At 37.5% G+C, this 21,067-nt stretch overlaps 1 protein-coding gene across 2 annotated transcripts in view; it reads left to right on the forward strand.

Moving 5' to 3' along the window:
- Positions 1 to 21,067, forward strand: part of LOC126284181 (uncharacterized) — a 158,726-nt gene that overhangs the window by 56,907 nt on the left and 80,752 nt on the right. For both annotated transcript variants that reach the window (XM_049982924.1, XM_049982925.1), the window contains exon 4: positions 5,122 to 5,354. In XM_049982924.1, coding sequence (XP_049838881.1) covers positions 5,122 to 5,354 — 233 coding nt within the window. The remainder of the gene's footprint in view (positions 1 to 5,121; positions 5,355 to 21,067) is intronic.

Genomic DNA, 21,067 nt, shown 5'->3' on the forward strand with positions numbered 1-21,067 from the left:
GGATACTAAATTTTCTTTTGTTATTATTACATTAGACTAGAAAATGCCATCTCCTTTTTATATCTCTAATGTTTATGTGTGCCCAATGGCTCTTGTGTAACTACCACATAACACTTAGGCAGCATAAGAACCACTGAAGATGCCTAAAACTGCTAGATGAAACATGTTTGGTTAGAAGTAATAATCAAAGTTCAGTTGCAAAAGATAAGTAATAGTTAAAGATGTTCTCGTTTATAAATCATCAGGAGTTTATTGTGTTACACATGCTCTCATTTATAAAAATCATTCTACAGACTAATATAACCAACTATGATTCAGTTTTGCTTTCACAAGACCCCCCCCCCCCCACCTCAACAGTATCACTTGCTGGCAAGTAATAGCTACAGCTACAGCCACAGCTGAGGAATCATGACTGCAGATACAGTATTAATTTTATAAAGAAAATGCAGTGCTAGTCTATAATATTCATTACTTAAGAAATATAAACAGTAATTATTTGAATTAGCAATAGTTTGTTTGTGAATAAAACTTTTTGAATTTTTTATTTATTTGAATAATCATCTGGACAGAAACTTATTTGAATAAGCTCCATCTGTACCCTCAAACATGACTGCTGTGAGTCAGAGGATCTCCGATATTAAAGTTAACAAACATATTAAAATGTTACTGCTGTTTACTATCAGATTATGCCATAAAAAATATATGTAAATTATCCTCAGTGAATGTTACACACCATATGTACTGGAGGATAAGATGACCCTGACTATGAGATGACCCCCATTTTCTTCAAGAGGCTCCTTAAGAAAAATTTATTTTAACATACTCTGACTTAATCAGAATTACAAACTGTTTTACCGACATAAAGTACCTGCCTAAAAAGTAAACATTATACCTATTTTTAATTTATGGCATTTATTGATTGTCTACATTTTGATAATACAGGGGGAAATAAAATAAATGAGAGGAATTAGTTTGTATTAATTTGTGGACCATTTCATTTTCTACATTTTCACTTACTAACCCTTTCGTCTGTGGCATCATTATTTTTAATCATTATCATCCTAATAACACAGCTGTGAAATTAATATCTTTGTTGACACAAACATATGGGTAGTTATTCAAAATATGTTGCAATTTTGTGGTTGTGGTTACCATGGGACCAGGAAACACAGCTGATTTTATCCAAATACATATCAGATTCTATATTGATGTAAGAATGTTACACTGATTTTTGCTTCCAAACATGTTGTCTACTCATTACTCTCTGATTTTCTGCATAGAACCAGCGGCTGACACAACCCCTTTTGTTCCTGCCATAGATCATAGTGAATATCGACAACATTGCAGCACAAAACACACAAATACGCCACAAGCCCTATCTAGATTTTTACCATATCCTGCAGAAATGAATACTATTGTTGAGTATATGTCCAATTTTAAAGTCAATTCAGAATTCTGACTACAAATGGATTCAGGCAAATTGAAGTTTAAATGTGGTAGATGTTCCTAAAAAGCCAAAGTACACAGTATAGATTCCCATGGCCGCCAGCGTGACATAATTGGCTGCCTGCTCACTACTTCCCTCCCTGCACTCATCTAGTTCTCAGCCAAGCTGTCATCACTGTCCCCCTCCAACTCTTTGGTAGTGCTGCGATAGAGCAAATCTGAAACACAGACTGCAATATCTTCTAGGATACAGGTCATATGTATCAACAGCAATTAATACATAAATAAAAGATTGCATTCACAATTCATTCCAATTCTCAAAATTTCATTCTTCCTGCGATTTACTGAGTTCTGTTGGTAATCTCTCCACAAACATCTTGCCACTGTAATTCATTCTCTCTGCAACAATTACAGTAACAGTTACCTTCTTTGATGAGAGTGTTCTGCCACTGATTGGTGAGTAGATTTTATCCATCCAGTTAAATTATTTTGTAATCAGTTACTTCAGTTTAATATGATTTATTTCATGTGTTAGACATTTTGCTCTGGATTAATTGTCCTTGTTTCATGTTCTAAAACTGCTTAAAAGCCAGTACCAGTTACACCTTTACCCAGTATCCTAATGCGGGAACAGCAACTGAATCTGTCATTTGCAATCCACTTGGTAAATCATTACAGCCTCTCATAATCAAATAAAGTATTGAGCTTGGTTGAGAAGCAAGTAATGTTTTCTAAAGGACAAAATTTCTGCATTTTAATGTTATCTTTACTTAAGAAACAGCATCAATGTTTGTACAAGAAATTGTATTGCAGACCTGTTAAAATACAACAGGAATTCTTAAGATAATAGAATGTAGTGCTGTTTCCATATGTGCTTAAAAAATTGTCAAATTTTAAGCAGAGCAATAGATTGTTGTAGTGGGTAGTTCATAGTTTCTCTAGTGTGCATGATTAAAAGTCACGTGATTGTCTGAGCAACATCAATACTGCATCAAGCGCTTCAGCGTATCGGGAAATCTCTAGCCTGTGTGAGTGCAAGTATTATTTGCTCAACCCAACTCTTCTGATGAAATCTTCAAAATTTATCTGCATGTGACCTCAGTACCCATAGCTTCATCTGTAAACGTAAGAGGTGTGTTCAAAAAGTAAGGTGATTTTATATTTTTATCAAAAATATTTATTTATTCATCATCATTCATGTCATCCCCTTCAAAGTACTCCCTCTCAGATACAATACACTTGAGCCAATGCTTCTTCCGATCCTTGAAGCTCTCATAAGTACTTTTTGCTACAGCTTTGAGTACTTCCAGCGATGCAGTTTTTATTTCCTTAATCATTGAAAATCTTCATCCTTACACAGGTCTCTTCAGTTTTGGCACCAGGAAAAAGTTGCAGAGGACCAAATCTGGTGGCTTAGGCATGATTGTCATGTTGTTTTTGGCCATAAAATATCTCACAAGCAACGATGAATAAGGAGGTGCATTGTCGTGATGCAAAAGTCATGAATTGTTTTTCCACAATTACAGCTGTTTTTCACATATTGCTTCTCACAAATGGTGTGTAACATCAAGGTAATAATCCTTATTGAGCGTATGACCTTGAGGCAAAAATTCTTGATTCAGTGCGCCACAGTAATTGGAAAAAAAAAAAACAGTGAGGAAAACTTTGAAGTTTGATTGATCTTGACGTACTTTTTTCAGTCTTGGCTCTCCAGGATGCTTCCATTGGAACAATGGGACTTTGGTTTAGACGTCATAACTGTGAACCCATGTTTGATCACCAATTATGACCCTTTTGAGCAAATCAGGATCGCCATTGATGCCATTCAAGAACTCCTGAGTGATGCTCATGGGGCAGTTCTTCCGATCAAAATTGAGAAGTTTTGGAACAAACTTCACTGACACATGCCTCATGCTGAAAACACCTGAAAAAATTTCGTGACATGAACCGACCAATATGCCAACATCCTCAGCAACTTCTTGTACTGTAATTCGACAATTTCCCAAAACAGTTTTCTTCATAGCTTCATCGTTATCATCTGTTGTTGTGCTGGGATGTCCAGAGCGATGTTTGTCATTAGCAACTTCTCGGCCATCTTGAAAGTGCTTATACCACTTGTAAACAATTTTTTTACTTACTCACCATATGCCACTGTCAACATTTCAAGTGTTTTAGAGCATTTGATTCCATTTTTCACATAATATTTGATGCAAATTCCTTGCCCCATTTTTTTATAATAATCAAAAATAGCCGAGTGCACAAATACATGTCTAACCTTTCTATCTGTCACATACAAATGAAGTTTTCTGTGTACTTGAAACCATGAACATATGTTTGGGACATGTGTACAAAAAAAAAAAAAAGAAGAAGAAGAAGAAGACTGATAATCGAATGTACGTGCCCACACAATTTGAAAAGTCACTTTTTGAACAGTCCTTGTATACTCTATTAAACAACCTAAAAATGTTAATTGCAGCAGCAATAGTTTAATCTGTGCCTACAAGGTGACCCTGTATTTTTCGAATGACAAATTTGAAGAGATAACTTTTGTCTTAAAATCAGGTAAACAAGATATTGCTGAAGTCAAGGCCATTATAATCAAATGTTAACTCAGCTGGACAAGGATTGGGAAAGTAATCAACTATGTTATCAAAAGAACTGTCCAGAAAATCATGTGAATTGATTGATTGAAACTGCAGAAAACTTAAACAGGAAAGCAGTTAATCTATTGGAGGAAACTGAGAGCTAACATATCCACTGTGGATCCATACAGTAAAACAGTCAACAGTGACTATGAACCAAACTAAGATTTTGTAATCATAGGACCCCAAGAAAGCAGTTGCTGAGCATCCATATATAGATTAGTGTGACAAGGAGTAGATGCTTAAAGTCCTGTGGATGTATCAGTTGTCCATTTGTAATTTTTACTGTCTAAAGTAATTAATTTTGTTGTGCTTACAAGTGGTGAGATCATTGGGTTGCAGCTAAAATTTCTGAAGTTATCCCATGGCAAACACTCTTAACACCTCCATATTGAATATACACTTTCACTTGTGCGACACTTTATTTTATGGAGAACATATTTTTACCTGTAGGAAAACAAGTGTAAACATTCCTTAGGTTGACACTCTTCACTCCGTTATCACATTTCTGTTTACATGATCAAGCTGTAAGGCAAAAAGAGAGCATTGAGACCATTAGAGTATATTCAAGCAATGAAAGCATACATGTACTATTGTTATACATCTCACAGATGAGTTGTAACTGACTCACACCTTCCCACCCCTTCCACCCTTTCTAGCTCTGCTTCCATACAATAGATTTGCAAGCATTTGATAGGGAACAACTGATGTATTGTTGTGATATCTGCTGTATCAGTGATGTCACTCGTATCCAATAGTTTGAGTGTTGTGATCTTCAGGTAATAATAAATCTTTCATCCCATGGTAACTTTTGTTACTCATTGTCAATAGGGAAATTAGGAATGTTCCTTCTCTTTTCTTCTTTTAACACTGCTAACTAGTCTGAATAATCAAACCCAGGTCTTGGAAAAAAGCACAGGTCACACCCGTCTACAAGAAGGGGTTTAGAAACATTCTTTATTTGTCTGGCCATTAGTAGTAATATTGTTTCATGATAACAGTTTAATTTGTGTGATCCATTTTTATTTTGCAGATTCGGAAGAAACCCCATTGCCAAATACGGATTTATCAAGACTGACAGAGGAACGAAAAGTATATGTGCGGCGAGTATCAAGTCATGTGTCACAATTGACTCGGAGAGCTGCAAATCGCTACAGAGAAAGTCACTACACACATCTCTTTGACTGTGCTCTGCTTATTGGTCTCAACCTTGATTGTGAGAAGAGGGTAAAGGTTCCTTATATCAAGTCCAAATATCCCCCTCAGGTAAGGTTCAAAATGACCTTAATTATATTTATAACACTGGGGAACATTATTAACACAATTTCTGTTGAATTCTATTTTTGATCCGTTTTAGAGTTAAATAGGCTTGTTTATTTCAAAACTGTGGTCAGTTTTCTTCTACCACGTCAAGTTTTTTCTGTACTTCGTATGTGAATGTGACTACCGTGGAACACAACAAGCACTGTTGCTCTCCTATTGACTGATATAAACCTTCTCCAACAGTCGAGGAGAGGGACGAATAGTGCCATAGCAAACTAGCAACAGGTTCATATTATTTATATCAGTTCAGTTATGCTTGCAATACTGTAGTGAGACATTCTGTGTCACTCTGATATAGTGAAACGCATTTTGATGTGGAGTCCGAGCTCTTGTTTATATACCTGGATTAGCAGTGTTTAGTTTTTATTTATGTATGAATAAAAACCTTTCCTTAAATCTGCCTTTAGTGGTTCATATTGTAAGTGCTTAAACAGCTATGATTCATTTTGTTTGTAAGTGGCAGTTTTACCATTCCCAGTCAGAGAACAAACATTGTTACATTTGTGAGGCAAGCCTATTGTGCCTATTTTAAAATGGAATTTGGGCTTAAGATAAATCATGGGTCTCTTACAAAGTTTGCAAGCATAATGTTGGGAGTTTACATATGTCATCCAAAGAAATGTGATAAACTTCCATTTTTGTACACCTATAATTAGGTGAAAGCCTTTAGATCACTCAATTAATTGTTACTTCCCTATAGTGGAAACTCCAGGATACAAAAAGAAGAACAAATGTAAAATAATCCTAGTTTCCCCATCAGCTTTATGCCTGCTGTGTCCATTAACTGAAATCCCAGTGCCAATTTTCAAAGAATTACCCTCTTTGGAAATATAGGAGTATTAGTCTGGTAAAGATCAACATGACCCCAATATTGAAGATTTTGCCTTTGAAGACGATACTGTTTGTGTGAGATTTCAGCAGAACGAGTTGAATTATTCGAAACAGTGTGTGGGACTAGCCAAAAATACTTCATGGAAAAAAAAACCCTTGCTTCAAAAAGAAGCTGAGGTATCCTACATTCAATTAGCAGAAAGTGCATTTCTGCACTATTTTTGAATTGATGATGGATTAGTGTATTGCCATAATGTACGTGGTTCAGTGTAGGAGTTGGGAGTTCCAGCCTATAACACTACTGAATGGTGATAATTAATCGATAGCTCAAAGTGAAGCCTGAAGTGTATTTTCTTCCACACTAGAAATTTAATTGATGCAATCCCAACAGGCCATTCAGTTTGACTGGGTGAAGAATATGAAGACAGAGAGAGATTTCAGTGTGTTGCAGAGGTTGGCAACTTGTTTTAAATTTTCAGAAATGTAAAATTTTGCACTTCACAAAACAAAAAAACGTAATATGCTATGACTATAATATCAATGAGTCACTGTTGGAATCTGCCACCTCATACAAGTACCTGGGTGTAACACTTTGTATGGTTATGAAATGGAATTATCACGTAGGTTCATTTGTGGGTAAAGCTAGTGGTAGACTTTGGTTTATTGGTAGAATCCTGGGGAGGTGCAATCTGTCTACAAAGCAGATTGCTTGCAAATAACTCGTGTGTCCGGTTCTAGAATATTGCTCAAGTGTGTGGGATCCATACCAGATAGGACTAACAGGGGATATTGAATGTGTACAGAGAAGGGCAGCACGAATGGTCACAGGTTTGTTTAATCCGTGGCAGTGTGTCCTAGAGATATTGAAAAGGAACTGAACTGGAAGACTCTTGAATATAGATATAAACCATCCCAAGAAAGTCTATTAACAATGTTTCAAGAACTGGCTGTAAATGATTACTCTAGGAATATACCACAACCCCCTATATATTGCTCACACAGGGATCATGAAGATAAGATTAGAATAATTACTGCATACACAGAGACATTCAAACAGTCATTTTTCCCGTGGTCCATATGTGAATGGAACAGGAAGAAATGCTCATGACTGGTCCAAAGGGTCGTACTCTCTGCCATGTACCTCATGGTTTTTTTAGATGTAGATATACAGTCATTGATTTGTTGCTATATCACATGAACCAGTGGATCATTTGTGTTGACCTTAAAATGGTCTGCATCATCCTTGTACAGCAACATGATATACCTTGTATCCTTGTTATTTATGTATGTGGGACAGCAGGTCTCGTGAGAAGCATTGGGTGAAATCGAATTGAATGCCGAAATCTGACCTGAAACCTGGTGATCCAAACATACAGAAAGAACATTATATTTCCCCCTCTGCTTATAAAACTGGGCCTCATGAAGCAATTTGTTAAAGCTTTTTCAATTGAAGATGACTTTCTAGTATTTCATTTCAGCATTTCCTGGCCTGTCATCGGAAAAGATAAAGGCCGGAGTGTTTGATGGTCTACAGATTCGGCAGCTTGCTAAAGATAAACATTTCATTGGAACAGTTACGGAACATAAGAAGAATGCTTGGTTGGCAGTCAAAAACATTGTCAAAGGCTTTCTTGGAAATACATGAGCACAGTATTACACCAAAATTGTCCAGCAACTCTGGGAGAGCTTCAAAATGCTTGATTGCAAAATGAGCATGAAATTGCATTTTTTTATACAGCCTCCTCACTTACTTCCTGGAAAATCTTAGTGCATTCAGTGATGAGCAATTTCATGGAGGTTTGGTCATGGAGGTGCTATTCAAGGTAGATGGGTGTTCATATGATGGCTGACAACAGTTGGAGCCTAAGTGAGAATGCTGACAGATTAAAAACTATAGAAGCTATAAGTGAGAGTTTTTATCATCATTTGGTAAAAAAAAAAAAAAAAAAAAAAAAAAAAAACTTTACTCTGTGTATGAACACAATTTCACTTGGAATAACTGTATATATCTTTTGTATGAATCAAACTATTCTTTGCTGTTTCAGTTAGATGTTTATCACTGAGGGAAAAAGTCTTATGTGACTTTTAAAATCCAAAATAGGCGGTATCTCTATCTTCTCCTAACACTGTGAGCAGCAACTTGGTCAATTTCTGATTACATCACCTAACAGCTTTGCTTATCCGTGGTTGATAGTGCATCATGCCACTGTAGATACTCAGAAAAGCCACACTGATTACCTCACCTAACACCTTTGCTCATCCATGGTTGATAGTGCATCATGCCACTGTATATCCTCAGAAAAGCCACACTTGTGTTAGAAGTCCTGCACCTAGCTTCTCAGATCACTTCTGATACTGTATTCTCTATTCTTGGTCAGCCTGTTGACTGCTCTTCCAACTATCTATACCTAATATTCTTCAGTTAAATTGTTGGTGCCTTAGTACCCTCTATTATATGGCCAAGGCTGTCTCTAGATATGACAGATCTGGTGACCAGGTACCCAGATCCTAGTTTTTCTGCTTGTGCTGGCTTCCACCATTGCCATGACTGCTATCTTGCATCAAGCCATTTCTTTTTCTTGTCAGCTTAGTTTCTAACCTACCTCTTTAAGTTTTTATTAATGGTTTGTGGTTTTCTCCTTTCTTCTGCTGCTGAATGAGGCTCATCTTGAACAGTTAACAAGCTATATCTGTTCTTTAGCGCAACGGTAACAGAACTATCTGAACTATACCCTCTTTGCCCATTTCCTGTTATCTTTTCCCACATCCCATTTCCTTATTTCCTTCTCAGCTGCTCTAATACAATTTTGTGCTCTCAGTCTCCCCTGGAGGGCACAGATTTTAACCTCTGGTTCGTGATCTTCTGTCTTTCACACGTAACCTGTGTTCCATGGGAGAGGCTCTCTAGGAATCCGTCTTTTGCCCCACTGTATTTGCACCAGTGAAGCCACACTTCACAATCCCCACACACCGATCCTAAACTTTTAACTAACCTGCAGCAGCATGCAGATTTATCACAGACAGCTGTGGTGTTATTAATAACTACACCTGTATATGTATTCATACATATTAGTGACTAGTTACAGTTTTGTTTACACTCCCAAATACGCATAGACAAATTAGGTCTACCAGTTGTGACTTCTAACACTGAATAATTTATGTAATCTATCGTAGATCCTTTGAACAAAGAGCCATGCCCAGGTCTTGGAAAAAAGCACAGGTCACACCCGTCTACAAGAAGGTTATTAGAAGTGATCCACAAAACTATCATCCAATATCCTTGACGTCTATTTGTCGTAGAATCTTAAAACATATTCTGAGCTTAAACATAATAAGGTATCTTAAACAGAAATGCAGTCCGAAAACAAAGAAAGTAGGTTACAGTACACTTGCTCGCCCACTGCTTGAATACTGCTCACCAGTGTGGGATCCTTAACAGGTGGGGTTGATAGAAGAGATAGACAAGATCCAACGGAGAGTAGCGCGCTTTGTTACAGAATCGTTTAGTAATCGCGAAAGCGTTACAGAGATGATAGACAGACTCCACTGGAAGACTCTGCAAGAGAGACGCTTTAGCTCGGTACGGGCTTGTGTTGAAGTTTCGAGAACATACCTTCACCGAGGAGTCTAGCAGTATATTGCTCCCTCCTACGTATATCTCGCAAAGAGACCATGAGGATAAAGTCAGAGAGATTAGAGCTCACACAGAGGCATACCGACAATCCTTCTTTCCACGATCAATATGAGACTGGAATAGAAGGCAGAACCGATAGAGGTACTCAAGGTACCCTACGCCACACACTGTCAGGTGGCTTGCGGAGTGTAGATGTAGATGACCTCCCCAATTCCAACCAGCATGGATTTTGAAAACATTGATAATGTGAAACCCATCTCGCACTTTTTTCACATGACATACTGAAAGCTTTGGATCAGGGCAGTCAGCTAGACGGAGTATTTCTTGATTTTCACAAAAGCATTTGACTCAGTACCATACCTATGTTTACTGTAAAATGTACGATCATATCAAGTGAAATTTCTGATTGGGTTTGAGACTTTTTGGTAGGAAGAATGTATGTTACCTTGAATGGACAGTCATTGTCAGATGTAGTCAGATATTGTCAGTATTTAGTCAGATATTGATAAGATTTCAAGGTGATGCAAAGATTGGCAACATGCTTTAAATGTCCAGACATGTGTAAAATTGTGCACTTCACAAAACTGTGAAGTAGTATCCTGTGACTTTAGTATTAATGAGTCGCTGCCGGAATCGGCCAACTCATACAAATACCTGGGTGTGACACTTTGTAAGGATGTGAAATGGAATGATCCCATAGGCTCAGCCATGCGTAAAGCTGGTGGTGATAGACTTTGGTTTGTTGGTAGAACGCTGGGAAAGGGCAGTCAGTCTACAAAGAAGATGGGTTACAAATAACTCTTGCAACCGGATCTAGAATATTGCTCAAGTGTGTGGGACCTGTATCAGGTAGGACTAACACGGGATATGGAACATATACAGAGAAGGGCAGCACAAATGTTTAGAGGCTTGTTTGATCCATGGGAGAGTGTCACAGGGGTAATGAAGGAACTGAACTGGAAGACTCTTGAAGAGAGGAATCTTGAGGATAAGATTAGCATAATTAATTCGCTCACGGAGGCATTCAAAATATCATTTTTCTGACGCTCCATACGTGAATAGAATGGGAGGAAACACTAATAACTAGTAGAGTGGGACGTACCCTCTGCCTTGCAGCTCACGTGTTTTGTTTAGTGTAGCTGTAGATGTGTATGTAGATATAAACTTCAGCAAAATCCAACCTCTGTTATGTTACATATTTACACAAAAAGTACTCTAGTACTTAACCTTTAACATGAAATAAAAATACAAACAAATAAATTTAGGTGAGGTTTATTTTGTGTTTGTTGTAAGCAGATTTGAAGCTGAGTGCACAATTACCCTTTTACAAACTTTTCACTTCGTAATGTGTAATATAAGAGGAAATGTGAAACTTTAGTCTTATGAACTCGAACAAATGCTAACACACCTTTTTTGCCTAATATAGACAATATTAACTGTTAAAACCCAATCAGTAAAATAACTTTACAACAGTACGAAATGACTGTTTCATTTGCGACCAAAGGTGGCACAAGTCCATAACTTTCCAACCACCATGTTCCATTTGTAATTTACATTCAGGATCAAAGGTAACTGAAATTAAAGAAAGAACTGGTACACCTGCCTAATATCGTGTAGCGTCCCTGCGAGCACACAGAAGTGCCACAACACTATGTGGCATGGACTCTATTAATGTCTGAAGTAGTGCTGGAGGGAACTGACACCATGAATCCTGCAGGGCTGCACTAATTCCATAGGAGTATGAGGGGGTGAAGGTCTCTTCTGAACAGCACATTGCTAGGCATCCCAGATATGCCCATTAATGTTCATGTCTGAGGAGTTTGTTGGCCAGCGGAAGTCATAAAGGGTACACAAGTGGGCCTTTGGCTCTAAAAGCACATATCAATGATGTTTTGTTGAATGGTTCACATGCTGGCACTTGTTGATGGCCCAGCATCGATACTGGCAGCAATTTGCGAAAGGGTTGCACTTCCATCACATTGAACAATTCTCTTCAGTCATTGTTGGTCCCAATCTTCTCCAGCCACAACGATTTCAGAGATTTGATATTCTACCAGATTCCTAATATTCATGGCACACTCGTGAAATGGTCATATGGGAAAACCCACAATTCATCACTACCTCGGTGATGCTATGTCCCATTGCTCGTTCACTGACTATAACACCATGTTGGGCAAACTCACTTAAATCTTGATAACCTGCCATTGTAGCCACAGTAACCGATCTAATAACTGCGCCACATACTTCTTGTCTTATACAGGCGTTGTCGACCGCAGCGCCATATTCTGCCTATTTACGTATCTCTGTATTTGAATATGTGTGCCTATATGAGTTTCTTTGGCGCATCAGTGTATAGAAGGCTATGTTCTGACTGACTGACTCATTTATCATCGCCCAGCCCGAACCTATAAGGATAGAAACTTGAAATTTGAAGAAGGGATGAAATGGGGGATGGAAGTTTTTCTGGAAATATTTAGTTGTGCAATATTTCTTTAAGCTAAATCTTTGAAAATTTGTATTTGGCTTCTCTGTTAGAAATAAAATATGCACAAGTCACTGTTTTTGGAAATTCAATCCCTATGGGGGTGAAATAGAGGTTTTATGAAAATATTTCTTTGTGAAAGCATTTTTAAAGCTAAATCTCTGAAAATTGGTGTTTGCCTTCTCGGTTAGAAATGAAAAAAAATACGTGTTTCACTGTTTTTAGTTCAACCCTAAAGGAGGTGAAATTGGGTCAGATTGATTCACTGACTCATCATTGTCGAACCTAAACCACCTAGGAAAGAAGCATGAGGTTTGTAGATGGTGTGGATCTTCTACTGTTGGCATCATTTAAGGAGTTATCCGAAACTTCACTCCCAAGAGGGTGAAATAGCAGATGAAAGGCTTTTTGAAAGCAAGTCACTATTAAAGGAATTTTGAAATGTTAAAAAGGAAGGCTAGGTCACTCACACCTCAGGGTGAGAGGAAGAGGGAGACAGAAATGAGATATGGAACAATAATTGATACCTCTAATGGCAATAATGAATGAAAGAGAGAGATTGTGTATTTATTTCTACAGGTACCATTTTCTAATCTCTTAACATAAAAAACTCAAGAGTCCCTTCCTGTCTGAACAGAACACAGAAACTGATCCATCATATGTCCACAGTTACACTCGCAAATATTTATTTTTGTTTCTTTCTCTCTTTCTCTCTCTATCTTTTCCCGTGGGGATAAAGGACAGGAGGAGCCAACCAGTTGCAAAAAAAGTGGTTTTCAAATAACTTTGATCATGTTTTCAATGGATCCATACATGTCTTCTTCAGAAGTACAGGCAGCATCACATTAGCAATTAACTCAGTAAAAGCTGCCTCCACATGACATTTATTGGTGGTTGTCTGTATCTCAATATGTAAAAATTACAGTCCATAGAATCAAGGGTTGTCACATCAGTAGTAACAATCACTTGAATAACAGACCATGTTAGTAGTAACTAAATACCTACTCATGAGATGGCATGTGGCTACTAACATGTTCTGTTATTCTAAGTGATTGTTTTTCCTGATGTGACAAGCCCTTGATTCTAGTGGCCTTTGTTTTTACATATGGACATACAGACCATTGCTGATAAATGTATATGGAGACAGCGTTTACTGAATGAATTGCTAATGTGAAACTGTTTGTCCTTCTGAAGAAGACAGGTATAGATCTGCCAAAAACTTGGTCAAGGTCATTTGAAAACCACCATCTTTTGCAACTGGTTGGCAGACCTTTATTCCAGCTATTCTGTAACCATTGCTGTTGTACAGTAGTGTTCAAAATATTGTTCCTCTTTCTCAGCAACGCAAACTCCTGTAACTGATCTCACTACTAGCCTAAATTCATAGAATCAGTTGGTGGTTGCTAGACTTATTGTGTATTTCATGAAAATGAAAATCCCGTGTGAATATCAGCACCATTTCAAAATCTTAAACATGGCTGAGAAACAGCAACTGTGTAATTCAGAATAGATTTAAAAAATCAGCCAACCAGTTGCAAATAAATGTTTATCATCATTTGACCATGGTTTCCATATTTGTAAAAATATCTTCTTCAGAAGTATTGGCCCTAAAAATGTATACACCAGTTACAAATTAATTTTTTTAAACATAATAAAATATCAGTAGAATAAAGTCACTTATTACATCACATGATGCAATAGGTGTCACAAGATAAAATATTTGTGACAGTTACATGTACATTATATCAGAGACTAAGGCCAACTGTTACAAATATACAGACTCAGGAAAAACTGGGCTACAGAGGTCACTAAAATACATGCGCGTAAGAACTGCTCCTTGGTTGTGTTGAACAACAGCATTTTATTGTAATGTAAGTACGGAAATTCCTCTACAAGTCTATTAAAAATATAAAAATTTACAGATGTACATTCCGAATGAAATTATTAATACATTTCCTGACAGAGTTATATTCAGCATGCAGAAGGTAGAGTTCTGTTTACAAAAGATCAATGTTACAAATGCACTGGAGAAAGAACAACAAACATAAGTTAAAACAACCTCACTATAGGAAAAAATGTAATATGTTTATATTTATACATTATGTAATACATTTATATTTTAATATAAACCTCTAAATTGTAGCATTTGTTAGTGGCCTTGTATAAGAAATTGTCATATTGCTTGAATGTAAAATTATGCTACTTAACAGCAGCAAGATGCAGTGCTTACACACATGTATATAGCGCCTACTGTGTCCCATTCTTCTCATAAGTTAAGCTTCTGCAGTGTTAAGCGGAAGTTTTTCTTCCTATAGTGAGGTGGTTTTAGCTTATATTTGCTCTTTCCCCATTGCATTTGTGACAGTGACCTTTTGTAAACAGAACTCTCTGTTCATCAGGCTGAATTTTTGTACAATATTACTCTGTCAGCAAATGTTGTGATAATTTTATATGGAATGTATATCTGTAAATTTTTATATTTTTAATAGCCTTGCAATTTTTTTAATTTTTAATAGCCTTGTAAATTTTTATATTTTTAATAGCCTTGTAGAGGAATTTTCATACTTACTTTATTATAAAATACTGTTGTTCAATACAACCAAGGCATGGTTCTTATTTGCATGTATTTAGCGCCCTCTGCACCCCAATTTTTACATGTCGCCTGAGTTTGTATATTTGTAGCAATTGGCCTTAGTCTCTGACATAAGGTACATGTAACTTACACAAATATTTTACCTTGTGATGCTTGTTGCATTATGTGTTGTAATATGTGAGTACAATAACTGCACAAATATTTTTCTGTTGATATTTTATTATGTTTTTAAAAAAATAATTTGTAACTGGTGTATACATTTTTAGGGCCAATACTTCTGAAGAAGATATTTTTACAAATATCGAAACCGTGGTCAAGGGATAATAAACCTTTATTTGCAACTGGTTGGCCGATTTTTCAATCTACTATTATCAGCACCATGTTCCCAACATTGAAGTGCAAACTAAAATTATAAAATTTATAATTTCAATTACCATTTTTCTTGTGTGATGAATACCTCTACATTGAACACTGTAAAATACAAGGAAGGGAAAAAATAGAAGGTAATCTCAAGTAACTCACTTTATGCGTTGAAGAAAAATGCTGTTGCATATGCTGAGGGTTTTGACATATGAAATCACAGTGGAAACTAATTTTCTGTGCAGAATATGAATTCATGGTTAATTTTTTCCTAACTGGAGATGAGGTGACACTACAATTCCAATGTTCAAGAAAATAATTCCCTAGCAGGCTACAGATTTAAGAGAATTTCAAGTCTACTGAATCTGTCCAATGGGAAAGTATGTGGAGTAATTTAAATAATGTCACTTCCAACCAATATAAAATGGACAGTTGGCCTCTGGAGATCATGGTTAGTTACCTGAAATCACATGAAGTACTGCCATTCAATGAATGTAAAAGTCCCTGTTCTTGTTGATTGAAGGGAATGCAGGCAGGAACAAATTGATTTTCCTCTTGCTACTTGTGCTGTTGTCCGCCTTGGTAGCTGAGTGGTCAGCGCGCCGGAATGTTAATCCTGAGGGCCCGGGTTCGATTCCCAACTGGGTCGGAGATTTTCTCCTCTCGGGGACTGGGTGTTGTGTTGTCCTAATCATCATCCTTTCATCCCCATCGATGCACAAGTTGCCGAAGTGGCGTCAAATCGAAAAAGACTTGCACCCAGTGAACGATCTACCTGATGGGAGGCCCTAGTCACACAGCATTTACATTTACTTTTGCTGTTCTATTATTATGTTAATTGGGTCATCATCTGTAGCTGCCATTTGTTGAGTGTTTCCCAGTTGTTCGTGAACTTCAGCCAATCAGATACATGTTTTATAATATCTCACACACTCAGAAGTCATTATTCTCTTGTTGCCACCCTCCTTTAGAAAATACCAAAAGAAGTCTGTGGGTGAGTACTAGGTCATCACCAACTATGTAGATGTAAAGGTCAAATATGCTTAATGGCAATTTATTCTGGCAGAGACAGAAATCAGCAGAAAAGTGGCCGAGAATCACTATTAGACCCCAGCCTTGGGATTTACCCAGCCAATGCAACTGTCAAGTCACTGTTGATGAGGGAGTGCATTTAGATATGAGAATGTTTCCATCAGTTCTGAGCCACCCTCAGTCTCAGAAGTGTCCGTCCATGACATGCATAGAACTCTGAAAACTAGCTTATATAATTGAAAATATGGGCTCCATTTCCGAAATTCATCATTTGTAGTCTCTCTTGGGTCATTTCATGTCAAATTAACACAGAAAAAGACCATTTTTATAGCTCACTGTCTCGGATTTTCTTGAAAATTTGCACAGGTGTACTGTCGGTATAAACTTAGAAATTGTACTGAGATAAGTCAACTCGTTTCTGAATTATAGAGCTGAAAAGTTACCATAAATGGGCCCAAAGACAGGGAATGGCAGTTTTAGAATTGCTGGAGAAGCTTTCCTAATTGAGTTGCAGACCTGGGATGTGCACCATTTTACAATATTTTTCTCCCCCTTTCCTATGGTATACAATAATATATAGGTTAATGTAAGAAAATCAACAATTTGGAAAAGATAGATTGCTACTTACCTTAAAGAAGACTCGTCAAGTTGCAGACAGGCATGATTAAAAGACACTCTCATATAGTTTTTGGCTACAGCCTTTGTCAGTAAAGAGGACACACACACACACACACACACACACACACACACACACACACACACACACACGACTGCCAACTCCAGCATCTCAGGCCGGAATGTAACATCACGTGAGATGCAAGCAGCAATCTGGAAGGGGAAGGGATATTAGTGGGCAGGTGGAGAGAGATAGAGATAGAGAGAGAGAGAGAGAGAGAGAGAGAGAGAGAGACGAACACTGTCTGGTGGAGTGTACAGGGGCTGGAATGCTGACAGGCGCAGTGTCGGGAGATTGTGGAACAGAGAGGTGGGAAAAAATAACAAAAAAAGGAGAGGAGAAGGGAAAGACGGGCAGATAGTTTGGCAAATGGCTGCAAATAAACATGGCGGGAGACAAGAACGGGTAGGCGATGACAGGGCAGAAGGGGTGGAAACTGTTGGATGGAGTGTGTAGGGACAGTATGTTACTGTAGGTTGAGGCCGGGATAATTATGGGCTGTGGCAAAAAAATGCTTCTCTGCCTATACTTTAAAATCTTCCTCGAGGAATCAGAGTTGTGTTATTTTTGCTTTTGTATTGGGTGGCAGACCCATCTGAAAAATATAACAACCTTTTTGGAAGGGTTTTGAAATTCGGGTTTCAGAAAAGTTTTGAGTTTTTTTTTTCTAGTATATACAGTGCTGTAGTGAATAAGAAACTTAACTAAAATGTTCACCTATGTTCTCCTCTTTGAAATATATAACAAAGGGATGGAGTGTGACCTGTTGGCTTGTCCAGTGGTAACTCTTGAGCTTCATCTTGGAGAACTATGCTGTAATTTTCAGAAAAATCACATGTGACAATGAATTCTGATTCTTTCAGATTTTCTTTTGTGCAATTAAGAAAATATCCTTGCTTCTTGTCAGTGAAGTGATGCTGAACACAGAGGACAACTTGCAGCAGAATAAATCAATAAACTTATGTGAACTTTCTCCAAAGTCTGTAGATTACAGTGGTCAACTGAAACCCACTGGTGAAAGTGTACTTTTTCAGCTAAATTTTCAGCGAAGGATTCTTCCAAAAACACATTTCCCAATGTTGAAATCGATAGACAACGTGTTACCAAACACTTTTGTGAGGCATTGCTTGTAATTTTGAATTTTACTTTTTGTTACAGGTCTTAATTTAGTGTTGTCTAGCTTAGTTTTATGCTTTGGTGATTTGTGCACACAAACAGCATTTGTACCACTTCAACTAACATACAATGTTTAGGTCTCAGTTCAGCAAATTTAGAGACAGCTATTTTTATGCTGGAACTCTTGTCTTTAAAATTTTTTATGCTTCTTTAAGATTACACAAAATGAGTCTTCAAAATCTTTGATTTACTTCCATCTGATTAAGTAACTATCACACAGTGTTTAATACCTTGCATTGCCCTACTAACTATACCATCTTCATAAATGAACATATAATTCCCACTGTGTCTATTGGCAAGCTTTTCCATGGTTTTAAATGTATATTGTCCAAAAAGCATTTTTTTCTTCAAGAACTCTTTTTGACTGTCCAGTCATGTAGTTCAGCACATTAACTTCACACATTATCTTTACAATGCTCCAATTACCTGGTAAACATGCTAGAATATAACTTCACATTTCCAACATCACTGTCGCTATTTGATGACAAACTTTCAGCAGACGCAGAAAAAAGTTTTGTGTTTCATAGTTGTGGAAACTTTTCTTACTTTTAATGTGCAATACTTTTGTATTTCATTTATCTCTTAGCAACGGGAGATTTGCCCATTCAAGCAATGTATTAAGTGACTGAACAACCTCTGAATTAGTAATAAATTCTGTGTCACTGTGCAATAATGTTTCTGGGTGAACATTTTTGTCTCATAGGGACTGTGCATTTTTTAATATAATAATTTCCTCCCTACATTTATCATAGATTTTAAGATACAGTTCAGGTATCCATGGTGTGACATTTCTGACCTTTCTGCTGTTTCTTCACTACATTTTCTGTAACAGATTGCAACAGTGTATTCTTAATGTTTCTGTTTCCATCTTGCGGGACAATGTGTCAGTTTGCACAAAAAAAAAAAAAAAAAAAAAAAAAAAAAAAAAAAAAAAACACTTAAATGCAATGTTAAAGTAGGAAATCACATGTTAAAAATTAGCCAGTAAGTTTTACATTTTTATGATTGATTTTGAGTCAGTTTATAGCTTCCAATAACATCTTGTTTTATTAAAGCAATAAGTATTTGGTCTTAACAGTAAGTAATCTTTAATACCAGTTCACAAGTATTTAAATTACACTGATCAGACAGAACATTATTGATATAAACCCAATCAGGTGATAGCAGCATCACCTGGTGTGGAAAGACTGTTAGACACACACACGGTGCATCTAGTACAGGGTGCGGCATGGGAACTTCCCTATTTAAATAAATCATAAATCAGCAAGTATTAGAGACATCAATTTTATTCTTTTTTCTTTATAAAGAATAACACCTAAATTTTTATTCCATTAAGTTTTGAAAATGTTATCTTAAACGTGGCCTCCGTTCTGGTCAGCACATTTGGAGAGTCGAAATCAAAAGCTTCGGTCCACTTTTTCCTATATGTCTCTGCTGACGTTTGCAATAGCAACACAAGTATTGTTCCATAGCTCAGCCTGGGTCTGCAGATGATTGGTATACACGAAGGATTTGAGATAGTCTCGTCAGAAAAAGTCACATTGTGCTAAATCTGGCGAGTGTACTGGCCACTGGAGACAGCTCCTCAAACAGCTGAGACAATCTCGCGCTACCTGGCCATCGATGTTCGTACCGTGTGAGTTGTGGCAACATCTTGTTTGGACCAGACATCATCCACATCCATTTCTTGAAGTCATGGAAGAAAAAGCTGTTCAGTCATCTGAACATAACACTCAGAAGTGAGCATGACTGCCTTACCGTTCTCTTCGAAAAACAAGGGCCAATAATGCCGACTTAAGTTAGTGCACACCATACAGTCACACATTCTGTATGCAGGGGCTACTCATGAAGTTCTCAGGGATTCGTGCCACCCCAATACCATATATTTTGTTTATTCACGCAGCCAGACAAATGAAAATGTGCCTCGTCACTGAAGAACACCAACGTGTCATGAGGCAGTTCATCGATCAAGACTTCACACACATTTTTTTCGTGAAACACAATCACATGGATGAATTGTGTGCACCACTGACAGTTTATACGGATGAAATTTCAACTCTTCATGAAGAATTCGTCTCACTGTGCGTTCAGAAATTGCAAGGGCAGCTGCATGTTTGCATGCAGATCGCTTGGAGGAATTCAAAATCTACATCCTTACCCTCTCGATGCTTTCAGGCGTTCTGGTGTTTCTTGAAGGTCCTGGTTTCTTTTTCTGCATACTTCCAGTATCCATAAAGGTGTCTAGACACATAAAAATTGATTTCCCATCATGAACACGACCTGCAGGTGCGATGTTGAACTGTTTCCTGAGTGCACGCTGAGTTCTGATGACCTAATGTCCATTCGAAAAGCAGATCGAAGCGGCAAATGTGCACTCCCCTCTTGTTTACTGCTTGATCGCTACTAAATTAACCTTTAAAAAAAGGTTAAGTCTCGCTCTTTTGATTGCACTGAAACCCGCGCAACAATAAGTAACAGCCGCCGTGTGCTGTGCATTTCAAATAAGGAAGTTCCTGTGCCGCCACTGTATCAGTGAGCACGCTGTCTGTGTGTAGAATTGGAAAGAGACACGATCTATCTTAGTTTGACTGAGGGCAGATTGTGATGGCTCCGAGGCTTGGAATGAGCATTTCACAAACTACACGACTTGTCAGATGTTTGAGGAGTGCTGTGATGAGTGTCTTCAATACGTGGTGAAATCAGGGTGAAACCACATCCAGACATCGTGGGGGTAGGGTGGCCACCCTTTATTACAGATGTTTGACATTGTTGGCTGTGCAGACTGGTAAAACAGTACAGGCAGCAAACTCTGGTGGAACTGACATCAGACGTTAATGCTGGGCAGAGTACAAGTGTGTGAACACACAATGCA

The sequence above is a fragment of the Schistocerca gregaria genome, chromosome 8 (assembly GCF_023897955.1).
Source record: "Schistocerca gregaria isolate iqSchGreg1 chromosome 8, iqSchGreg1.2, whole genome shotgun sequence".
Classification (NCBI taxonomy): domain Eukaryota; kingdom Metazoa; phylum Arthropoda; class Insecta; order Orthoptera; family Acrididae; genus Schistocerca; species Schistocerca gregaria.